Here is a 19736-nt window from a genome sequence, read left to right as displayed (position 1 = left end):
ACGATTTCAATACCGACCCGTCGGTACCTGTAGCATCACTCGACAAAAAAACCCAAACTGGTAAGTAAACTGGGATGTGAGCATGGTTTCGTGGGCAAAATGCCATGCTTTTGCGTCTTTTCTTTTTTCTTTTATTTTTAAACCAGCATACCATAATAAATTAAATTGTATTGAGAACAGGCCAAGTAAATTCTTGGAGTCGGGTCACAAAAAAGTAAATTCTTGTGAATTCTCTAATCGCAGCGTAAGTAGTTTGTCTTCGACCGAACCGGGGAAGGGAATTAGTTGATATGCATTTAATTTTCGCGGCAACTTTATGATTTAGACCGATAGAGACGGAAGGTGATTCGTTAGGACTGATAAAGATGTTGAGAGATGTTAATAACTCAAATATATTCGTTTTGTAGAGCTTGATTTTTAGATAATATTGCAAAGAATAAACTCAACGCATGTTGGAAAACATTTTGATCAACTAAATAACACTTGTTTTTATTCACATTTGTAGTCTAAAATGTTGAACAATACTTAAATTAAGCTCTTACCGATATCCAACTAATTAAGTTAATTTTTTATAAAAAGAACCCCCCAAAAAAAGGTCCTATATGACAAACGAGTTGGTCATTTGAAGTGAGCTCGATATAAATTCTCGAGGCTGCTGTTTTTTTCTGTCCATCCGCAAGATGGTCGGGACTGAGTTGTTACATTTTGTAAGGACGTCCGGACGTGCTTAATTACAAACGTCCCAATGCGCCGCTGTCATGTTGGACTAGCTATTATAATGACCAGATCTAGGATTTTTCAGTTACTTGTGATAGTTACACTATTTTCCTTGTTAAGTTGATTTCCCTCGTTGATTGCATTTGAAAAGGGCTGATTACCTTTAAGTTAATTACACTTCAAAAGGATTGACTACATTTAAAAAGAGTTTGATTAACCTTTAAGTTGATTACAGATGAAAAAGGAATGATCATTCTTAAGACGAGATTACAATTCAAATCAACACGTTTTCTCTATCTATCCGTCTATATTTGCTTGTCTATATGAAACATCTAACTTTATTAATGCACCACAATCATCAAACTTTCCAAAAATTCCCTCCAATATAAACTATAGTTGTCATCACACCTATTTAAAAGAGGAGCAAAAAGAGAACTCCATAGGAGATTGTTCCTTAAAATTTACAAACGAGAAAGTTTATGCACATAACTTTAAAATACAACTCTGGACATAATTGTATTCGGAACCGTTCAATCCACATGTGTCGAACGATTCTCGATATAGTTGTCTCCAAAGCTATGTTTTAAAGTTAAGTATGTAACATTGCACTTTCCAAACAAAAAGACATTTTGGACCATAACAAGGTTAAAAGAGTAGACAGACAAAACAGGACGGTAGAAGTATCTTTTCTCCAAACTCTGATTTGTATCATTTTTTACATTGTAGAAAGAGAGAACTTCATTATTTTTGGGTAAGTTTATTACTCCTATATATGTCTAAGAATTCTTCTTCTTCTTTGGGGTTAAATTAAAAGAGAAGAGAGAACTTCATTTGTACCTATGCTTCATCGGAAAGTAAACGGCGACGCCGATGAGAGAGAGAGATTGATTTTCCCAATGTGGAATCGTAAACTTTACCTTGCTTTCAAATCCCAAATTCATAAATCCAATTCTTAAATCCATGGCTTCGATACCCATCTTCCACATCCCAATCTCAATCTCCCACTTCCATTTTCCATTCCCTTCCCATCTCAACATCTCCGGTTCAGCCCGGATTATAACCGCTAAACGAACCAAGCTACTAGTTCGTGCTCATGTTGCTACAAGAGTTCGTGCTCATGTTGAAGTTGGTTAAATTTTCAAGCCAAGTTTTATCAACCACTTGCTCGGCAATTTGGCTCCTTTTTATCACCCCAGCTCGGGTTGTAGCAATATAAAGACCCGAAAATGCTAGACCGGTGCTTCGGACCTCCGCAGCTATGGAAATTGAAGATTTTCCTCCGTAAAGGAAAGTTAACGCTTCTCTGTTTGACGTTAACAGTCATCGTCATCCGCGAACACCTCGGCGCCGGGAAATTCTGGACCCCGCAGCAAGACCTTAACGAGCAGTTCTACTCCACCCGCCGCGACCGCGTCCTCGAGGAGGCCGGATCCACTGCAACTGCAGCCGCCGCCGCCACTGGGACCGCCGAGTACAGCTACGCCAGCGTGGACATGACAGAGATTTGGGTGGGCGAAGATGAGCACGAAGAAAAACCTGATCCAAACAAGCCTTATAGTTTGGGACCCAAGATATCTAATTGGGACGAGCAAAGAGCTGCATGGCTGGGAGAAAATCGCAAATTCCCTAATTTTGTCGGACCCAATAAGCCTCGGGTTTTGTTAGTTACCGGGTCGTCGCCGGAACCATGTAAAAACCCGGTTGGCGATCATTACCTATTGAAGTCGATCAAGAACAAGATTGATTACTGTAGGGTTCATGGGATTGAAGTGTTTTACAACTTCGCTTTGTTTGATGCGGAAATGACCGGGTTTTGGGCTAAACTTCCGTTGATTCGGAAGCTCTTGCTGTCTCACCCGGAAGTCGAGTTCTTTTGGTGGATGGATAGTGATGCTATGTTTACCGATATGGCGTTCGAGGTGCCGTGGGAGAGGTATGAGGATCACAATTTCCTGTTGAACGGGCAACATCATGAGGTTTACGATAACAAGAGTTGGGTCGGGTTGAACACGGGTAGTTTCTTGTTGAGGAATTGCCAGTGGTCTCTGGACATTCTTGATGTATGGGCTACGATGGGCCCCAAGGGGATAATTAGGGAAGAGGCCGGAAAGTTACTCACTAGAGAACTCAAGTACAGGCCTGCTTTCGAAGCTGATGATCAATCGGCTTTGGTTTATATACTTGCGACGCAAAGGGAGAATTGGGGTGATAAGGTGTATCTTGAGAACGCGTATTGCTTGCACGGTTTTTGGGATTTCCTTGTCGATAGATACGAAGAGATGATTGAGAATTACCATCCGGGTCTTGGGGATCATAGGTGGCCGCTAGTGACTCACTTTGTCGGGTGCAAGCCGTGTGAGAAGTTTGGGGATTATCCGATGGAAAGATGTTTTAAGCAGATGGATCGCGCTTTTAACTTTGGGGACAATCAAATCCTGCAAATGTATGGGTTTACACACAAGTCTCTTGCGAGTAGAAGGGTGAAGAGAACTAGAAACGAGACGAGCAACCCTCTTCAAGTCAAGGATGAGCTTGGTTTGCTTCACCATGCATTTAAAGCATTAAGATAGCGGAGGTGGTACATCCAAATCAAGATGGAGGTGCCCTTACGGTATCACATTTATTTGTTCAATTTTCTCTGTAATGTCTTTATCTTTATGCATATCACATATATACATTCATACAGATATATAAAGGTTAGGGGGCAAAGCACACCCGATCCAAACCACAAGGTGGTAAAATGGAGTTTTTCCTTTCGATTAACCAGTCATAGGATTCGACGTCCCGGCACAAGGATAACAAACTATCAAAGATGACCAGAGCCACTAAAGTTATGTGCGATCTAAGCATAAACGAGAACTTGTCCTTAAAGAAAGTCAAAAGAGTGATAAACAAAATGGGATGTGGTATAATATATCTTTTCTCCAAGCCCATGTTAACATGATGTACGCTGTTCAAATAGACCGAATAAAGGTCATGTTAATACGATGTACGTTGTTCACAAAAAATGCATTATTGTTAATGTAAAGACATTGAACCCCGGCCTGTTAAGTTATTAATTTGTTAATTTTTCACTAATTCCGCACTAATTTTGATTTATTTTTTGGATTCACCCGTCCACTGGCAATCTAATTAAAACCTCTGAATTACATTGCTTTGTCTGGGCAGCGTGCCTTTGGAATTTTCGGATTCCAAAATGCAAGGGCTCAGATCGAGGGAGCGCGAGCGGGGAAGCAAGCGCTCGCGAAAATACAGAGTCGCCACTCGGGTTTTGAAGGTCCGACACCCAAGGAACTGTATTTCGAAGCACTTGCCGCGCTGATTGATTTGAAAAAGTTAAGGAACCAGTCCGTCATAACCATATCTGGGTTCGGGAGCCAGGTTACGAGAGGGGAAGGGTTTTATGGCACCCCTCTCGCCCAATCCGGAGATCGGTCTCTACTTAGGCATTTGCGAACGATGTTTATTTGCGATTCTGTTTCATTAATCAATTTTTTAGCCAATTAGGACTGGGGAACAGTTAATCGGGGATTAAAACTATAACATGTTTGCAGGATATGATAGATAGCATGCATTGATGAGCAGTTAGTATAGGATGAGAACAGACTGCTGTGGGAGTTTTAAACAAACTGGAAGGCCCCTGTTTTGGAGTGACGTGCGCAGGAAGAAACCAGCATGCATTGAACAAGTCACTGCATGCTGTTCATTCCTGCGCGCACAACTCCAAGACACGCGCGCGCCGGTGAGCTCAAACCCACAACTCTTATTCTCAAACCCTCTAGGCTCTGGAAGGACCAGTGCACGCCCAGGACAAACCATGCAGTTTATATAACAGCATAATATACAGTCCTAAGTAATGTTAAAGGCTAAAAAGCCCTGCAAATGAATAAAGCACCCCATAAACAGCGTGGGGATAGAATAACAGCCTCAATCCAAGTTACCCGTGCAAGGCCACTCACTGGTCAGAGGCAGACTATCGCGCGACGGAGTCAGTCTGGCGCGCGAGGGTGCGCCCTGGCGCACTGTCGCGCGATGGAGCCAGTCTGGCGCGCGATGATGCGCCCTGGCGCGGATCAGTGTTTGGTTTACACATTTCTAGGTTCTGGGACAGGTCCAGAATGATCCCAGGGGTACTCCAAAACAGAAGACATGCAAATTGAACTACGGCTAGCAATTTCTAACAAAGGAAAGCAGTAAACTAGTTTTTAACAGGCTTAACAGTGATCTATATACAAAATAAAGCATGAAACAGTAGGACACCAATCCCCACGCGGTCCATCGCATGCAGCACCGGAGTGTCGCGCGAGAGAGTGGGACCATCGCGCGCTGGTTCCTACCATGACGGTTTTTGAAACCTTGTCAGCTTTAGGACCAGAACCGATATTGATTACCAACCTTGACCCTGCCAGCCCCCCTTAGGGATCAGAACAGAAAGACAGTAGGTATGCTATACCTTTGGTTGAGTTTGAAACGAATTCGAGCTTTGAGGTTTGATTGAGATGTTTGAAAAGGTTGAGGTGGAAGAACAAGCTTTGTTCTTGGATGGTTGAAGTGTGAAAATGGAGGATTGTGAGTGTAATCCTTCTTTGGGCTTAAAATTTGGTAACCCTTTGAAAGAATAACCATGGGGGGTATATATAGGCGGAAATGGTGGATCTAGTTGGTGCCAGGAAAGGAGTTCAGTCAGTCCACGAGGCTGGCTGAGAGTTGCATTAGTGGCCAACTGTCCTCCTTCAGAAAGATTGGTGGTAGGTTGGACCGTTGCGCGACGGAGTCAGTCTGTCGCGCGACGGTGCGCCCTGGCGCTCTGTCGCGCGATGGAGTGAGTCAGGCGCGCGATGGTGCGCCTCGGTGCTCTGTCGCGCAATGGAGTGAGTTAGGCGCGCAATGGTGCGCCCCGGCACGGGATGGTTGCGCCCTGGCGCGCATCAGTAGGGTTTTTGGTTTTTGAAGTGGCTTAGGCTAGGTTACGTTCAAGGGTTTTGCAAACACTCAAAACTCAAACACGCTATCATTCCCGGGGTGTTCTTGATCCATTTCATCATCGGGGAATCAAAAACCGTAAGTAAACTAATCTGGAAGTCCAGATTGGAGTGTCTACACTTTGTTTGGTTTGCTTTTGAAAAAAAAAAATTCAACTCAAAAAACAATCATTACCCTTACTTCCAATCATTACTCTCATTTCTCCTTCCACTTATTACTCATATCTCCAATCATTATTCTCATTTCTCTCTCTATCTCTCTCCACTTAGGGCTTGTTCGGCTTAATAAACCATTTGACTTTATTTTTTTTGTCTTTATTCAAATTTTTTTTTTGCATTAGTTATTTTTTCGTCAATTTTTTAAGAATTATTGCTTCGTCATGACAAGAGGAATCTAAAAAGTAAAAATTAAGATCGAAACCTTTTTTTTTTTTGAATAAAGACAAAAAAAAATGGCTTTATTAACTTATTTTTGTCTTCATTTAAAAAAATTGGGTTTCAATCGTAATTTTTTACTTTTTAAATTCCTCTTGTCATAACGAAGCAATAATCCTTTTAAAAAATGGCAAAAATCTAACAAATGAGAATTTTTTTTAAACAAGGACAAAAAAATAAGCCAAATGGCTTATTAAGCCAAACAAATCCTTATTATCCCTATCCCCAATTATTACCATAATTTTTTTCTCCACTCGTTACTCAAAAATCAAACTCAAAAATTCTCAAAAACCCTACAATTATTGTGGCCAGACAGACTCATTGCATGAAAGGGATTTCCCTTTTTTTTTTATCTGTAAGATAAGAAAAAGATTTGATTTTGAGCAACAATGGTCTTAAACATTTTTGTATGCATTCTGATGATTTCGGTTTGATGGGAAACAGGTCGAAAACGTGTATACTATTATAAAATCGTACTCTTAAAAGTAAAATTTAGTGCGGGGTAGGGTAAGGGATTTGCCTGGGTAAGCCAATGGTACAGGTGCACATATTCCAATGTAGAGCCCATATTGGATTCCATAAAAATAATTCTAGCCGTTCATTACATTTAAAAGATTTTTTCGAATGCTTTCGTGAAAAAATCAACTCAATTCGAACCCTGTAGATGCTCGATCCAATCGTCTAAATTTTCAATCAAATTTTAGGATCTTAAGATCTGAATAACAAGTTAGATGATTGGATTGAAGACTTATAGGTATTGGATTGAGTTGATTTTTCGCAGAAGCTCTCGAAAAAATGTTTTAAATTCAAAGAATGACTCAGACTAGTGGTGAGCATGGTTCGGATTGGTTCAGTTTCATAGTAAATCAAGAACTAAACCAATATCTACGAATTATGAATTTGGAGAACCAAGCCAACCCACAAAAGGCATAGAACCAAATCAATCCAAGCCATTAAAATACGGTTTGGTTTCGATTTTAAATCACGGTTTGTATGTATAGAAATTTTGGGTAATTAGAGCATCCGCAATGGTAATAATCAAAACTAACAACCAAAACATGTCACGTCAGCATTTGATTATCCATTTAGTCCATACTCAAACTTAACAACCTCTACCTCCATATTGGTTATTTTTGCATCTCTAACCAAAAAAACCCCCAGAATACACAATGCACATTTTTTCAATCGCAAACAAGTTTCAATCACGCACCCGACCGCACTAAATTATTCATCTCAATAAAACGATTCCAATGTAGGGTATTTTTGCGTTATTGAGTTTTGAGTTTGGTTATTGAGTTTTAGTTATTGGTAAAAATTGTTAAATTTGGTTATAGAGTGGATGGAATTTGATTATTTGCTAAAAGACTTATAACTTTACTTATTACAATGTGGGGTATTTTTTTAGCATTGTTGTTAAATTTCTTTATCCACACCCATTTACTTATTACAATTGGAATACTCTTAGTCTTGGTAGAGAAGGAATTATAGGAATAGGAATTGGAATTGGTTTTCATGTATAAAAATTTAGAAATTGAGCTGTAGAAATTGACTGATCTGGTGATGCTTTTTATGTATAATAATTTAATAATCATAGAAAATTAGGATTGGGTTTGATATATAGAAGTTTAGTCTAAATTATCTTGGTATGAAAGAAAAAATAAATATTGCGGTAGATTTAATAGGATCAATAAAATTAGAAAAAGTAGTTAATTAAAGCTCTCATATTTATTTGATGAATCATAATTAAATTATATATATATGTGTGTGTGTGTGTGTACTATATGGTTTGGATCGGTTTGAAACTATAACCGTGAATGTGTATCTACAAACTAAATCATATAACGCAGTTTCTAATTTTTTTTAAATCATGACCAAACCATACTATTAAAAAATCAAACCAAATCTTTCGGTTTCAATTGGCTTGGACTCTGAATTCGCGGTTTGACGAATTTTTTGCTCACCCCTAACTCAAACCATTTGTGTAAGACCTGGAGTGGGCCTCACATAATGATCTGTCTGTGTCGACGGATTTTTTGTTTATGAACTGGTGATACAATTTTCAGATTTTTTTAAATCAGAAAAAAGACACCCGTGAGGCCCATGCATTGCTTTACAATTATTCTGATAATTTATAAATTACTAAAGTTAACAATATCAAGTTTCACATTATTTATTTTTTGTTCATAATCAAAACCAATGGATCCACTGCCAACTGTTTCTTTCCACCAAACTTTTTCCTTCATTTCACGCCTATTTCATCCCTCCGAAAATAGTTTTTGAAAAAAAAATTCTCAAAAAGATTATTTTCAAAAAAAAAAAATGTTTTTACGAACATTGTTGAAATAGAAAGGGAGAGAGAAAGAGAGAAAATGAAAGAGAGAAGGTTTTTTGTGTAATGACGGCTGTACTTGATTGAGAAAATATGAAAATCACTAAATTTGGTTATTAACAAAAAATTGCTAGTTTTGATTATCCAAATGTCCAAATTTAATTATTTGTTAACAGGTTAATAGTATCAGGTTTTTACACGGTTAAAAACCGGGTTAACCACTTTTTCAGCAAGTGCCACCATCAAACAGGGCCAACGTGGAATCGCAAACTTCACCTTGCTTTCAAATCCCAAATTTATAACCAATTCTTAAATCCATGGCTTCCATACCCATCTTCCTCATCCCAATCTCCCACTTCCATTTTCCATTCCCACAACTTCCCATCCCAACATCTCCGGTTCAGCCCGAGTTACGGCCGCTGAACGAATCAAGTATCAAGTTACAAGAGTTCGTGCTCACGTTCGTTTATTAAAAATTTCTTCGGTATTGATTTGTTAGTTAAATAAACCAAGCTCGAACTTTTTTTTCTAAAATTTCATTAAATTTTCAAACCAAGTTTTATCAACCACTTGTCGGCTCCTTTGGCTCACCAGAGCTCGGGTTTACCAATACACTGCCCCGAAAATGCTAGACTGGTGCTTCGGACCTTTGCAGCTATGGAAAATCAAGATTTTCCTCCGTAACCGAAAGATAATGCTTTTGATCGGTTTGACGTTAACGGTCATCGTCATCCTCGAACACCTCGGAGCAGGAAAATTCTGGACCCCAACACAGCAAGACCTTAACGAGCAGTTCTACTCCACCCGCCTCGAGACGGCCACCACTGCAACCGCGGAGTACAGCTACGCCAACGTGGACATGACAAAGATTTGGGTGGGCGAAGATGAGCACGAAGAAAAACCTGATCCAAACAAGCCTTATAGCTTGGGAACCAAGATATCTAATTGGGACGAGCTGAGAGCTGCATGGCTGGGAGAAAATCCCAAATTCCCTAATTTTGTCGGACCCAATAAGCCTCGGGTTTTGTTAGTTACCGGGTCGTCGCCGGAACCATGTAAAAACCCGGTTGGCGACCATTACCTATTGAAGTCCATCAAGAACAAGATTGATTACTGTAGGGTTCATGGGATTGAAGTGTTTTACAACTTTGCTTTGTTTGATGCGGAGATGACCGGGTTTTGGGCTAAGCTTCCGTTGATTCGGAAGCTCTTGCTGTCTCACCCGGAAGTCGAGTTCTTTTGGTGGATGGATAGTGATGCTATGTTTACCGATATGGCGTTCGAGGTGCCGTGGGAGAGGTATGAGGATCACAATTTCGTGTTGAACGGGCGATATCATGAGGTTTACGATAACAAGAGTTGGGTCGGGTTGAACACGGGTAGTTTCTTGTTGAGGAATTGCCAGTGGTCTTTGGACATTCTTGATGTCTGGGCAACGATGGGCCCGAAAGGGAAAATTAGGGAAGAGGCTGGAAAGTTACTCACTAGAGAACTCAAGTACAGGCCTGCTTTCGAAGCTGATGATCAATCGGCTTTGGTTTATATACTTGCGACGCAGAGGGAGAATTGGGGCGATAAGGTGTATCTTGAGAACGCGTATTGCTTGCACGGTTTTTGGGATTTCTTTGTCGATAGGTACGAAGAGATGATTGAGAATTACCATCCGGGTCTCGGGGATCATAGGTGGCCGCTTGTGACTCACTTTGTCGGGTGCAAGCCGTGTGAGAAGTTTGGGGATTATCCGATGGAAAGGTGTTTTAAGCAGATGGATCGCGCTTTTAACTTCGGGGACAATCAGATCCTGCAAATGTACGGGTTTACACACAAGACGCTTGCGAGTAGGAGGGTAAAAAGAAGTAGAAACGAGACGAGCAACCCTCTTCAGGTCAAGGATGAGCTTGGTTTGCTTCACCCTGCATTTAAAGCATTAAGATAGCATCTTCTTGAGGGCACGCGGAGGTGGTACATCCAGATCAAGATGGAGGTGCCCTTACGGTATCACATTTATTTGTTCAATTTTCTATGTAATGGCTTTATCTTTATGCATATCGTATACACTCTTTCATACGTATATATAAAGGTTAGGGGGCAAAGGGCACCGAATCCAAACCACGAGGGGGCAAAATAGAGTTTTTCCTTTCGATTAGCCGGTCATAGGATTCGACGTCCCGGCACAAGGATCATAACACTATCAAAGATGACCAGAGCCACTACAGTTATGTGCGGTCTGAGCATAAAGGAGAACGTGTCCTTAAATAAAATCAAAAGAGTAGACAAGTATAAAATGGGATGGTAGAATATGTCTTTTCTTCAAGTTCATGTTAATATGATGCACACTGTTCAGATAGATTGAATAAAGGTTATGTTAATATGATGTACGTTGTTCACAAAAAATGCATTATTGTTAGTGTAAAGACATTGAACACCGTTAAGTTATTAATTTGTTAATTTTTCACTAACCCCGGACTAATTTGGATTTAGTTTTTGGATTCACCCGTCCACAAGCAGTCTAAAACCCTAAATTACATTGCTTTGTTTGGTTTGCTTTTGAAAAAAAAAATTCCAAATAAAAAAACAATCATTTTTTTTGCTTCGCAAACGAAATATTATTATAGCTCGAAAGAGTACATCGAGAAGAAGCACCTTAGCATAAAGAGCTAGGATACTCCGAAAAGGAAAAGACAAGCATCCAACAGAAAGTTGGATGAAACACCTTAGAGTACGTTACAATTTTAATTTCCGAATACAGTCTAGAAAAATCACAAAAAACAATCATTACCTTTACTTTTAATCATTACTCACATTTCTTTATTCACTAATCACCCATATCTCCAATCATTATTCTCATTTATCTCTCTATCTCTCTCCACTTAGGGCTTGTTCGGCTTAATAAGTCATTTGACTTATTTTTTTGTCTTTATTCAAATTTTTTTTTTGCATTTGTTAATTTTTCGTCAATTTTTTGAGGATTATTGCTTCGTCATGACGAGAATAATCTAAAAAGTAAAAATTACAATTACAATCGAAATCTAATTTTTTTTTAATAAAAACAAAAAAAAAAGACTTATTTTTGTCTTTATTTTAAAAAAATGAGTTTCGATCGCAATTTTTTACTTTTCAAATTTCTCTCGTCGTGACGAAGCAATAATTCTTTTAAAAAATGCCAAAAAACTAACAAATGAGAATTTTTTTTGAATATGGACGAAAAAAATAAGCCAAATTGCTTATTTAGCCAAACAAGCCTTTATTATCCCTATCCTCAATTATTACCCTAATTTCTCTTTTCACTCGTTACCCAAAAATCAAACTCAAAAATTCTCAAAAACCCATCCGACACAGCAATTATTGTGGCCAGACAGACTCATTGCATGAAAGGGATTTCCCATTTTTTTTATCTATAAGATAAGATAAGAAAAGATATGATTTTGAGCAACAATGGTCTTAAACATTATTCTGATGATGATTTCGGTTTGATGGGAAACAGGTCGAAAGCGTGTACTAGTATAAAATCGTACTCAGTAAAATTTAGTGCGGGGTAGGGTCAGGGATTGCCTGGCTAAGCCAATGGTATAGGTACACATATTGCAATGTGGAGCCCATGTTGAATTCCACAAAAATGATCCTAATCGTTCATTAGATTTAAAAGATTTTTTCGAGTGCTTTCGCGAAGAAACCAACTCAATCCGAAACCTGTAGATGCTCAATCCAATCGTCTAAATTTTCAATCAGATTTTAGGATCTTAAGATTTGAATGACAAGTTAGGTGATTGGATTAAAGACTTGTAGGTATTGGATTGAGCTAATTTTTAACGAAAGCTCTCAAAAAAATGTTTTAAATTTAAAGAATGACTCAGACCGTTTGTGTAAGACCTGGAGTGGGCCTCACATAAATCTATCTGTGTCGACAGATTTTTTGTTTATGAACTGGTGAACAAACACTCGTGAGGCCCGTGCATTGCTTTACAATTATTCTGATGATTTAGAGATTGCTAAAGTTAACAATTCAAGTTTTACATTGTTTATTTTTTGTTCATAATCAAAACCAATGGACCTATTGCCAGCTGTTTCTTTCCTCCAAAAATTTTCCTTCATTTTCACGCCTATTTCATCTCTCCGAAAATAGTTTCTGAAAAATAATCCTCAAAAAGATTTTATTTTTTTAAAAAAAAAATCGTTTTTGCAAACATTGTTGAAAAAGAAAGGGAGAGAGAAATTGAGAAAATGGAAGAGAGAAGATTTTTGTGTAATGACGGCTGTAATTGATTGAGAAAATATAGAAACCACGAAATTTGATTATTAACAAAAGGTTGCTAGTTTTGATTATCCAAATGTCCAAATTTAATTACTCCATCCGTCTCATAATGTTTGTTCGGTTCGCAAAATAAGGACGTAAAAATAATACTCCCTCCGTCCATTTTTAAGTGTCTTGCTTCGTAACTCCAACTTATTAAAAATACATCATTATTATACTTTTCACATCAATTTTTTCCTCCACTTTCCCTACTTACTCATCATCATTACATTTTTACTCATTTACTTTTCAAAATGGAATATACTTTTAGGGACAAAATAGACAATGCACCAACTTTTACCCACTAACTTTACAAAATTGACACTTATTAAGGGACAGCCCAAAATAAAATACTAGACACAAAATAAGGGACGGAGGGAGTACAATTTTTGCAAGAAAAATTAAAAGTTTTTTTAACAATTTACTAGATATTGATGAGTTTTTTAATCTATGAAAAATTTTTAAATTTTTTCTTGAGGGAAATGCATTATTTTTTAGTCCCTGTTTTGCGGACCGGATAAATAATTTGGGATGAAAGGAGTATTTGTCAAGAGGTTGGTTGATTATTACAAATATAAGCACTTTTTCAGCAAGTGATTAAAGTGGGTGGGCGGATTGACAGTGCAATCCTACCAGCTAATCCCCCATCATACAGGGCCAACCTGGAATCGTAAACTTTACCCTTGCTTTCAAATCCCAATTTATAACCAACTCTTAAATCCATGGCTTCCATACCCATCTTCCTCATCCCGATCTCCCACTTCCATTTTCCATTCCCACAACTTCCCATCCCAACATCTCCCGTTCAGCCTGAGTTACGGCCGCTAAACGAACCAAGTTACAAGAGTTCGTGCTCATGTTGCCACAAGGGTTCGTGCTCACGTTCGTTTGTTAAAAACTTCTTCGAGATTGGTTTGTTAGGTAAATAAACCAAGCTCGAACTTTTTTTTCTAAAATTTCATTAAATTTTCAAACCAAGTTTTATCAACCCCTTGCTCGGCTCCTTTGGCTCACCCTAGCTCGGGTTTACCAATACACTGCCCCGAAAATGCTAGACTGGTGCTTCGGACCTCGGCAGCTATGGAAAATCAAGATTTTCCTCCGTCACCGAAAGATAATGCTTCTGATCGGTTTGACGTTAACGGTCATCGTCATCCACGAACACCTCGGAGCCGGAAAAGATAATGCTTCTGATCGGTTTGACCTTAACGAGCAGTTCTACTCCACCCGCCGCATCCTCGAGGAGGCCGAATCCACTGCAACTGCAGCCGCCGCCACCACTGGAACCGCCGAGTACAGCTACGCCAACGTGGACATGACAAAGATTTGGGTGGGCGAAGATGAGCACGAAGAAAAACCTGATCCAAACAAGCCTTATAGTTTGGGACCCAAGATATCTAATTGGGACGAGCAAAGAGCTGCATGGCTGGGAGAAAATCGCAAATTCCCTAATTTTGTCGGACCCAATAAGCCTCGGGTTTTGTTAGTAACCGGTTCATCGCCGGAACCATGTAAAAACCAAGTTGGCGATCATTACCTATTGAAGTCGACCAAGAACAAGATTGATTACTGTAGGGTTCATGGGATTGAAGTGTTTTACAACTTCGCTTTGTTTGATGCGGAGATGACCGGGTTTTGGGCTAAGCTTCCGTTGATTCGGAAGCTCTTGCTGTCTCACCCGGAAGTCGAGTTCTTTTGGTGGATGGATAGTGATGCTATGTTTACCGATATGGCGTTCGAGGTGCCGTGGGAGAGGTACGAGGATCACAATTTCGTTTTGCACGGGTGGAATCATGAGGTTTACGAAAATAAGAATTGGGTCGGGTTGAACACGGGTAGTTTTTTGTTGAGGAATTGCCAGTGGTCTTTGGACATTCTTGATGTCTGGGCTACGATGGGCCCCAAAGGGAAAATTAGGGAAGAAGCCGGAAAGTTACTCACTGAGGAACTTAAAGATAGGCCGGTTTTCGAAGCTGATGATCAGTCTGCTATGGTTTATATTCTTGCGACCCAGAGGGAAATGTGGGGGAATAAGGTTTATCTTGAGAGTGCTTATTATTTGCACGGTTATTGGGGTATTTTGGTTGATAGGTACGAAGAGATGATTGAGAATTATCATCCGGGTCTCGGGGATCATAGGTGGCCGCTTGTGACTCACTTTGTCGGGTGCAAGCCGTGTGAAAAGTTTGGGGATTTTCCGATGGAAAGGTGTTTTAAGCAGATGGATCGCGCTTTCAACTTCGGGGACAATCAAATCCTGCAAATGTACGGGTTTACGCACAAGACGCTTGCGAGTAGGAGGGTGAAGAGAACTAGAAACAAGACAAGCAACCCTCTTCAGGTTAAGGATGAACTTGGTTTGCTTCACCCTGCATTCAAAGTTCTTAAGATATCGTCTTCTTAAGGGCCCACGGAGGTGGTGCATCGAAATCAAGATGGAGGTGCCCTTACGGTATCACATTTATTTGTTCAATTTTCTATGTAATGGCTTTATCTTTATGCGTATCACATACACACATTTCATACATATATATAAAGGTTAGGGGGCAAAGCGCACCCAATCCAAACCACGAGGGGGTAAAATGGAGTTTTTCCTTTCGATTAGCCAGTCATAGGATTCGACGTCCCGGCACAAGGATAATAACTCTATCAAAGAAGAAAAGAGCCACCAAAGTTATGTGCGATCTAACCATAAATGAGAACTTGTCCTTAAAGAAAGTCAAAAGAGTAGTTAAACAAAATGGGATGGTAGAATATATCTTTTCTCCAAGCCTATGTTAATATGATGTACGCTGTTCCAATAGACCGAATAAAGGTCATGTTAATATGATGTACGTTGTTCACAAAAAATGCATTATTGTTAATGTAAAGACATTGAACCCCGTTAAATTATTAATTTGTTAATTTTCCACTAACCCCGCACTAATTTGGATTTAGTTTTTGGATTCACCTGTCCACAGGCAGTCTAAAACCTCAAAATTACATTACTTTGTTTGGTTTGCTTTTGAAAAAAAAAAAATTCCAACTCAAAAAATAATCACTATCCTTACTTCTAATCGTTACTCTTATTTCTCTCTTCACTCATTACTCCTATCTCCAATAATTATTCTTATTTCTCCTTCTATCTCTCTCCACTTAGGGCTTGTTCGGCTTAATAAGCCATTTGACTTATTTTTTTGTCTTCATTCAATTTTTTTTTTGCATTTGTTAGTTTTTCTTCAATTTTTTGAGAATTATTGCTTCGTCGTGACGAGAGGAATCTAAAAAGTAAAAATTACGATTGAAACCTTTTTTTAATAAAGACAAAAAAAATATGACTTATTGACTTATTTTTGTCTTTATTCAAAAAAATTGGATTTCGATCGTAATTTTTTACTTTTTAAATTCCTCTCGTCATGACGAAGCAATAATCCTTTTAAAAAATGGCGAAAAACTAACAAATGAGAATTTTTTTTGAATAAGGACAAAAAAATAAGACATTTTTATTATCTATATAACTAATTATTATCCTAATTTCTCTCTTCACTCGTTATCCAAAAATCAAACTCAAAAATTCTCAAAAACCCATCAAACATGGCAATCAAACACAGCAATTATTGTGGTCAGACAGACTCATTTCATGAAAGGGATTTCCCATTTTCTTATCTATAAGATAAGAAAAGATATGATTTTGAGCAACAGTGGTCCTAAACATTTTTGTATTCTGATGATGATGATTTTGGTTTGATGGGAAACAGGTCGAAAACGTGCACTAGTATAAAATCGTACTCGGAAAAGTGAAATTTAGTGCGGGGGATTGCCTGGGTAAGCCAATGGTATAGGTGCACATATTGCAATGTGGAGCTCATATTGGATTCCACAAAAATGATCATAGCCGTTCATTATATTTAAAAGATTTTTTCGAGTGCTTTCACGAAAAAACTAGTTCAATCAGAAACCTGTAGGTGCTCGATCCATTCGTCTAAATTTTCAATCAGATTTGAGGATCTTAAGATCTGAATGCCAAGTTACATGATTGGATCGAAGACTTATAGTTATTGAATTGAGCTGATTTTTTGCGGAAGTTCTCGAAAAAATACTTTAAATTTAAAGAATGACTTGGACCATTGTGTAAGACCTAGAGTGGACCTCACATAATGATCTATTTGTGTCGACAGATTTTTTGTTCATGAACTGGTGACACTCTTGAGGCCCGTGCATTGCTTTACAATTATTATGATGATTTAGAGGTTGCTAAAGTTAAAGTTAGTAATGTCAAGTTTCACGTTGTTTATTTTTTGTCCATATTCAAAACCAATGGACCCACTGCCAGCTGGTTCTTTCCTCCAAAAACTTTCCTTCATTTTCACGCCTATTTCATCCCTCCGAAAATAGTTTTTGAAAAGAAAAATCCTCAAAAAGATTGTTTTTAAAAAAAAAAAAATATCGTTTTTGCAAACATTGTTGAAAAAGAAAGGGAGAGAGAAAGAGAGAAAATGGAAGAAAGAGCTTTTTTGTAATGACAGCTGTACTTGATTGAAAAAATATGAAAACCACTAAATTTAGTTATTAATAAAAGGTTATAGGTTTTAATTATCTAAATGTCTAAATTTAATTATTTGTTAAGAGGTTGGTTGATTATTACAAATATAAGCACTTTTTCAGCAAGTGATTAAAGTGGGTGGAGGGGATTGATAGTGCAATCCTACCATCTATCCCCCATCATACAGGGCCAACCTGGAATCGTAAACTTTACCCTTGCTTTCAAATCCCAAATTTATAACCAATTCTTAAATCCATGGCTTCCATACCCATCTTCCTCATCCCAATCTCCCACTTCCATTTTCCATTCCCGCAACTTCCCATCCCAACATCTCCCGTTCAGCCCGAGTTACGGCCGCTAAACGAACCAAGTTACTAGAGTTCGTGCTCATGTTGCCACAAGGGTTCGTGCTCACGTTCGTTTGTTAAAAACTTCTTCGAGATTGGTTTGTTAGGTAAATAAACCAAGCTCAAACTTTTTTTTCTAAAATTTCATTAAATTTTCAAACCAAGTTTTATCAACCCCTTGCTCGGCTCCTTTGGCTCACCCTAGCTCGGGTTTACCAATACACTGCCCCGAAAATGCTAGACTGGTGCTTCGGACCTCGGCAGCTATGGAAAATCAAGATTTTCGTCCGTAACCGAAAGATAATGCTTCTGATCGGTTTGACATTAATGGTCATCGTCATCCACGAACACCTCGGAGCCGGAAAAGATAATGCTTCTGATCGGTTTGACCTTAACGAGCAGTTCTACTCCACCCGCCGCATCCTCGAGGAGGCCGAATCCACTGCAACTGCAGCCGCTGCCACCACTGGAACTGCGGAGAACAGCTACGCCAGCGTGGACATGACAAAGATTTGGGTGGGCGAAGATGAGCATGAAGAAAAACCTGATCCAAACAAGCCTTATAGTTTGGGACCCAAGATATCTAATTGGGACGAGCAAAGAGCTGCATGGCTGGGAGAAAATCGCAAATTCCCTAATTTTGTCGGACCCAATAAGCCTCGGGTTTTGTTAGTTACCGGGTCATCGCCGGAACCATGTAAAAACCAAGTTGGCGATCATTACCTATTGAAATCGACCAAGAACAAGATTGATTACTGTAGGGTTCATGGGATTGAAGTGTTTTACAACTTTGCTTTGTTTGATGCGGAAATGACTGGGTTTTGGGCTAAGCTTCCGTTGATTCGGAAGCTCTTGCTGTCTCACCCGGAAGTCGAGTTCTTTTGGTGGATGGATAGTGATGCTATGTTTACCGATATGGCGTTCGAGGTGCCGTGGGAGAGGTACGAGGATCACAATTTCGTTTTGCACGGGTGGAATCATGAGGTTTACGAAAATAAGAATTGGGTCGGGTTGAACACGGGTAGTTTCTTGTTGAGAAATTGCCAATGGTCTTTGGACATTCTTGATGTCTGGGCTACGATGGGCCCCAAAGGGAAAATTAGGGAAGAGGCCGGAAAGTTACTCACTGAGGAACTTAAAGATAGGCCGGTTTTCGAAGCTGATGATCAGTCTGCTATGGTTTATATTCTTGCGACCCAGAGGGAAATGTGGGGGAATAAGGTTTATCTTGAGAGTGCTTATTATTTGCACGGTTATTGGGGTATTTTGGTTGATAGGTATGAAGAGATGATTGAGACTTACCATCCGGGTCTTGGGGATCATAGGTGGCCGCTTGTGACTCACTTTGTCGGGTGCAAGCCGTGCGAAAAGTTTGGGGATTTTCCGATGGAAAGATGTTTTAAGCAGATGGATCGTGCTTTCAACTTCGGGGACAATCAAATCCTGCAAATGTACGGGTTTACGCACAAGACGCTTGCAAGTAGGAGGGTGAAGAGAACTAGAAACGAGACAAGCAACCCTCTTCAGGTTAAGGATGAACTTGGTTTGCTTCACCCTGCATTCAAAGTTCTTAAGATATCGTCTTCTTGAGGACCCACGGAGGTGGTGCATCGAAATCAAAGATGGAGGTGCCCTTACAGTATCATATTTCTTTGTTCAGTTTCTACGTAGAGTCCGTAAATAAGTTTTTATGGAGGTAAATCTGAACCGTTCAAAAGTGTTTTGAACAATCCGGATTGTAAACAAACTTTTCCGGGGAAGAGTTGGAAAAGTTTGTTTAAAATTCGGACCGTCCAAAACAGTTTTGGACGGTTCGGATTCACCCCGTTGTTAACAACTCTTCTAAGTAATGGCTTTGGCACTCCACTTTATGCATATCACACACACATTCATAAAGGTAAATGATTTTGGCACTCCACTTTTTTTATAATGACACTCCAAAACATGTCTTTTAGTGTAAAAATTATACATAGCTTACACTAAAAGACAAATTTTAAAGTGCTATCATAAAAAAATTAGAGTGTCAGAATCATTTTCCATTCATCAATGAACGAGTATATATACATACACGGGCACATATGGGGGACTGAGATCTCAAAAAATCCTACTATTG

At 39.1% G+C, this 19736-nt stretch overlaps 4 protein-coding genes across 5 annotated transcripts; all 4 read left to right on the top strand.

Annotated features, from left to right (window-relative positions):
- The first annotated feature begins 1542 nt into the window (after positions 1-1542).
- Positions 1543-3287, top strand: LOC131324500 (xyloglucan 6-xylosyltransferase 2-like). Its single transcript, XM_058356478.1, has one exon. The coding sequence runs from the start codon at positions 1944-1946 to the stop codon at positions 3285-3287; it is 1344 nt and encodes a 447-aa protein (XP_058212461.1). The 5' UTR covers positions 1543-1943.
- On the top strand, positions 3287-19503 carry LOC131324499 (xyloglucan 6-xylosyltransferase 2-like). 2 transcript variants are annotated; one of them, XR_009199371.1, is made up of 2 exons: positions 3287-3317; positions 19252-19503. XR_009199371.1 is itself a non-coding variant. In XM_058356477.1 (2 exons), the coding sequence occupies exon 1, from the start codon at positions 13803-13805 to the stop codon at positions 15156-15158; it is 1356 nt and encodes a 451-aa protein (XP_058212460.1). In that variant the 5' UTR covers positions 13455-13802; the 3' UTR covers positions 15159-15195; positions 19252-19503. The 2 variants fall into 2 exon arrangements, 1 of the variants encoding a protein (XP_058212460.1); XM_058356477.1 differs by lacking the exon at positions 3287-3317 and adding an exon at positions 13455-15195.
- Positions 9011-10576, top strand: LOC131324501 (xyloglucan 6-xylosyltransferase 2-like). The gene has a single exon (XM_058356479.1). The coding sequence runs from the start codon at positions 9089-9091 to the stop codon at positions 10397-10399; it is 1311 nt and encodes a 436-aa protein (XP_058212462.1). The 5' UTR covers positions 9011-9088; the 3' UTR covers positions 10400-10576.
- On the top strand, positions 16612-19503 carry LOC131324502 (xyloglucan 6-xylosyltransferase 2-like). The gene has a single exon (XM_058356480.1). The coding sequence runs from the start codon at positions 17858-17860 to the stop codon at positions 19211-19213; it is 1356 nt and encodes a 451-aa protein (XP_058212463.1). The 5' UTR covers positions 16612-17857; the 3' UTR covers positions 19214-19503.
- Positions 19504-19736: the final 233 nt, after the last annotated feature.

The sequence above is a fragment of the Rhododendron vialii genome, chromosome 4a (genome assembly GCF_030253575.1).
Source record: "Rhododendron vialii isolate Sample 1 chromosome 4a, ASM3025357v1".
NCBI classification, from domain to species: domain Eukaryota; kingdom Viridiplantae; phylum Streptophyta; class Magnoliopsida; order Ericales; family Ericaceae; genus Rhododendron; species Rhododendron vialii.
Note: the sequence above shows the minus strand (reverse complement) of the source record. Positions and strands in the feature narration are given on the sequence as shown.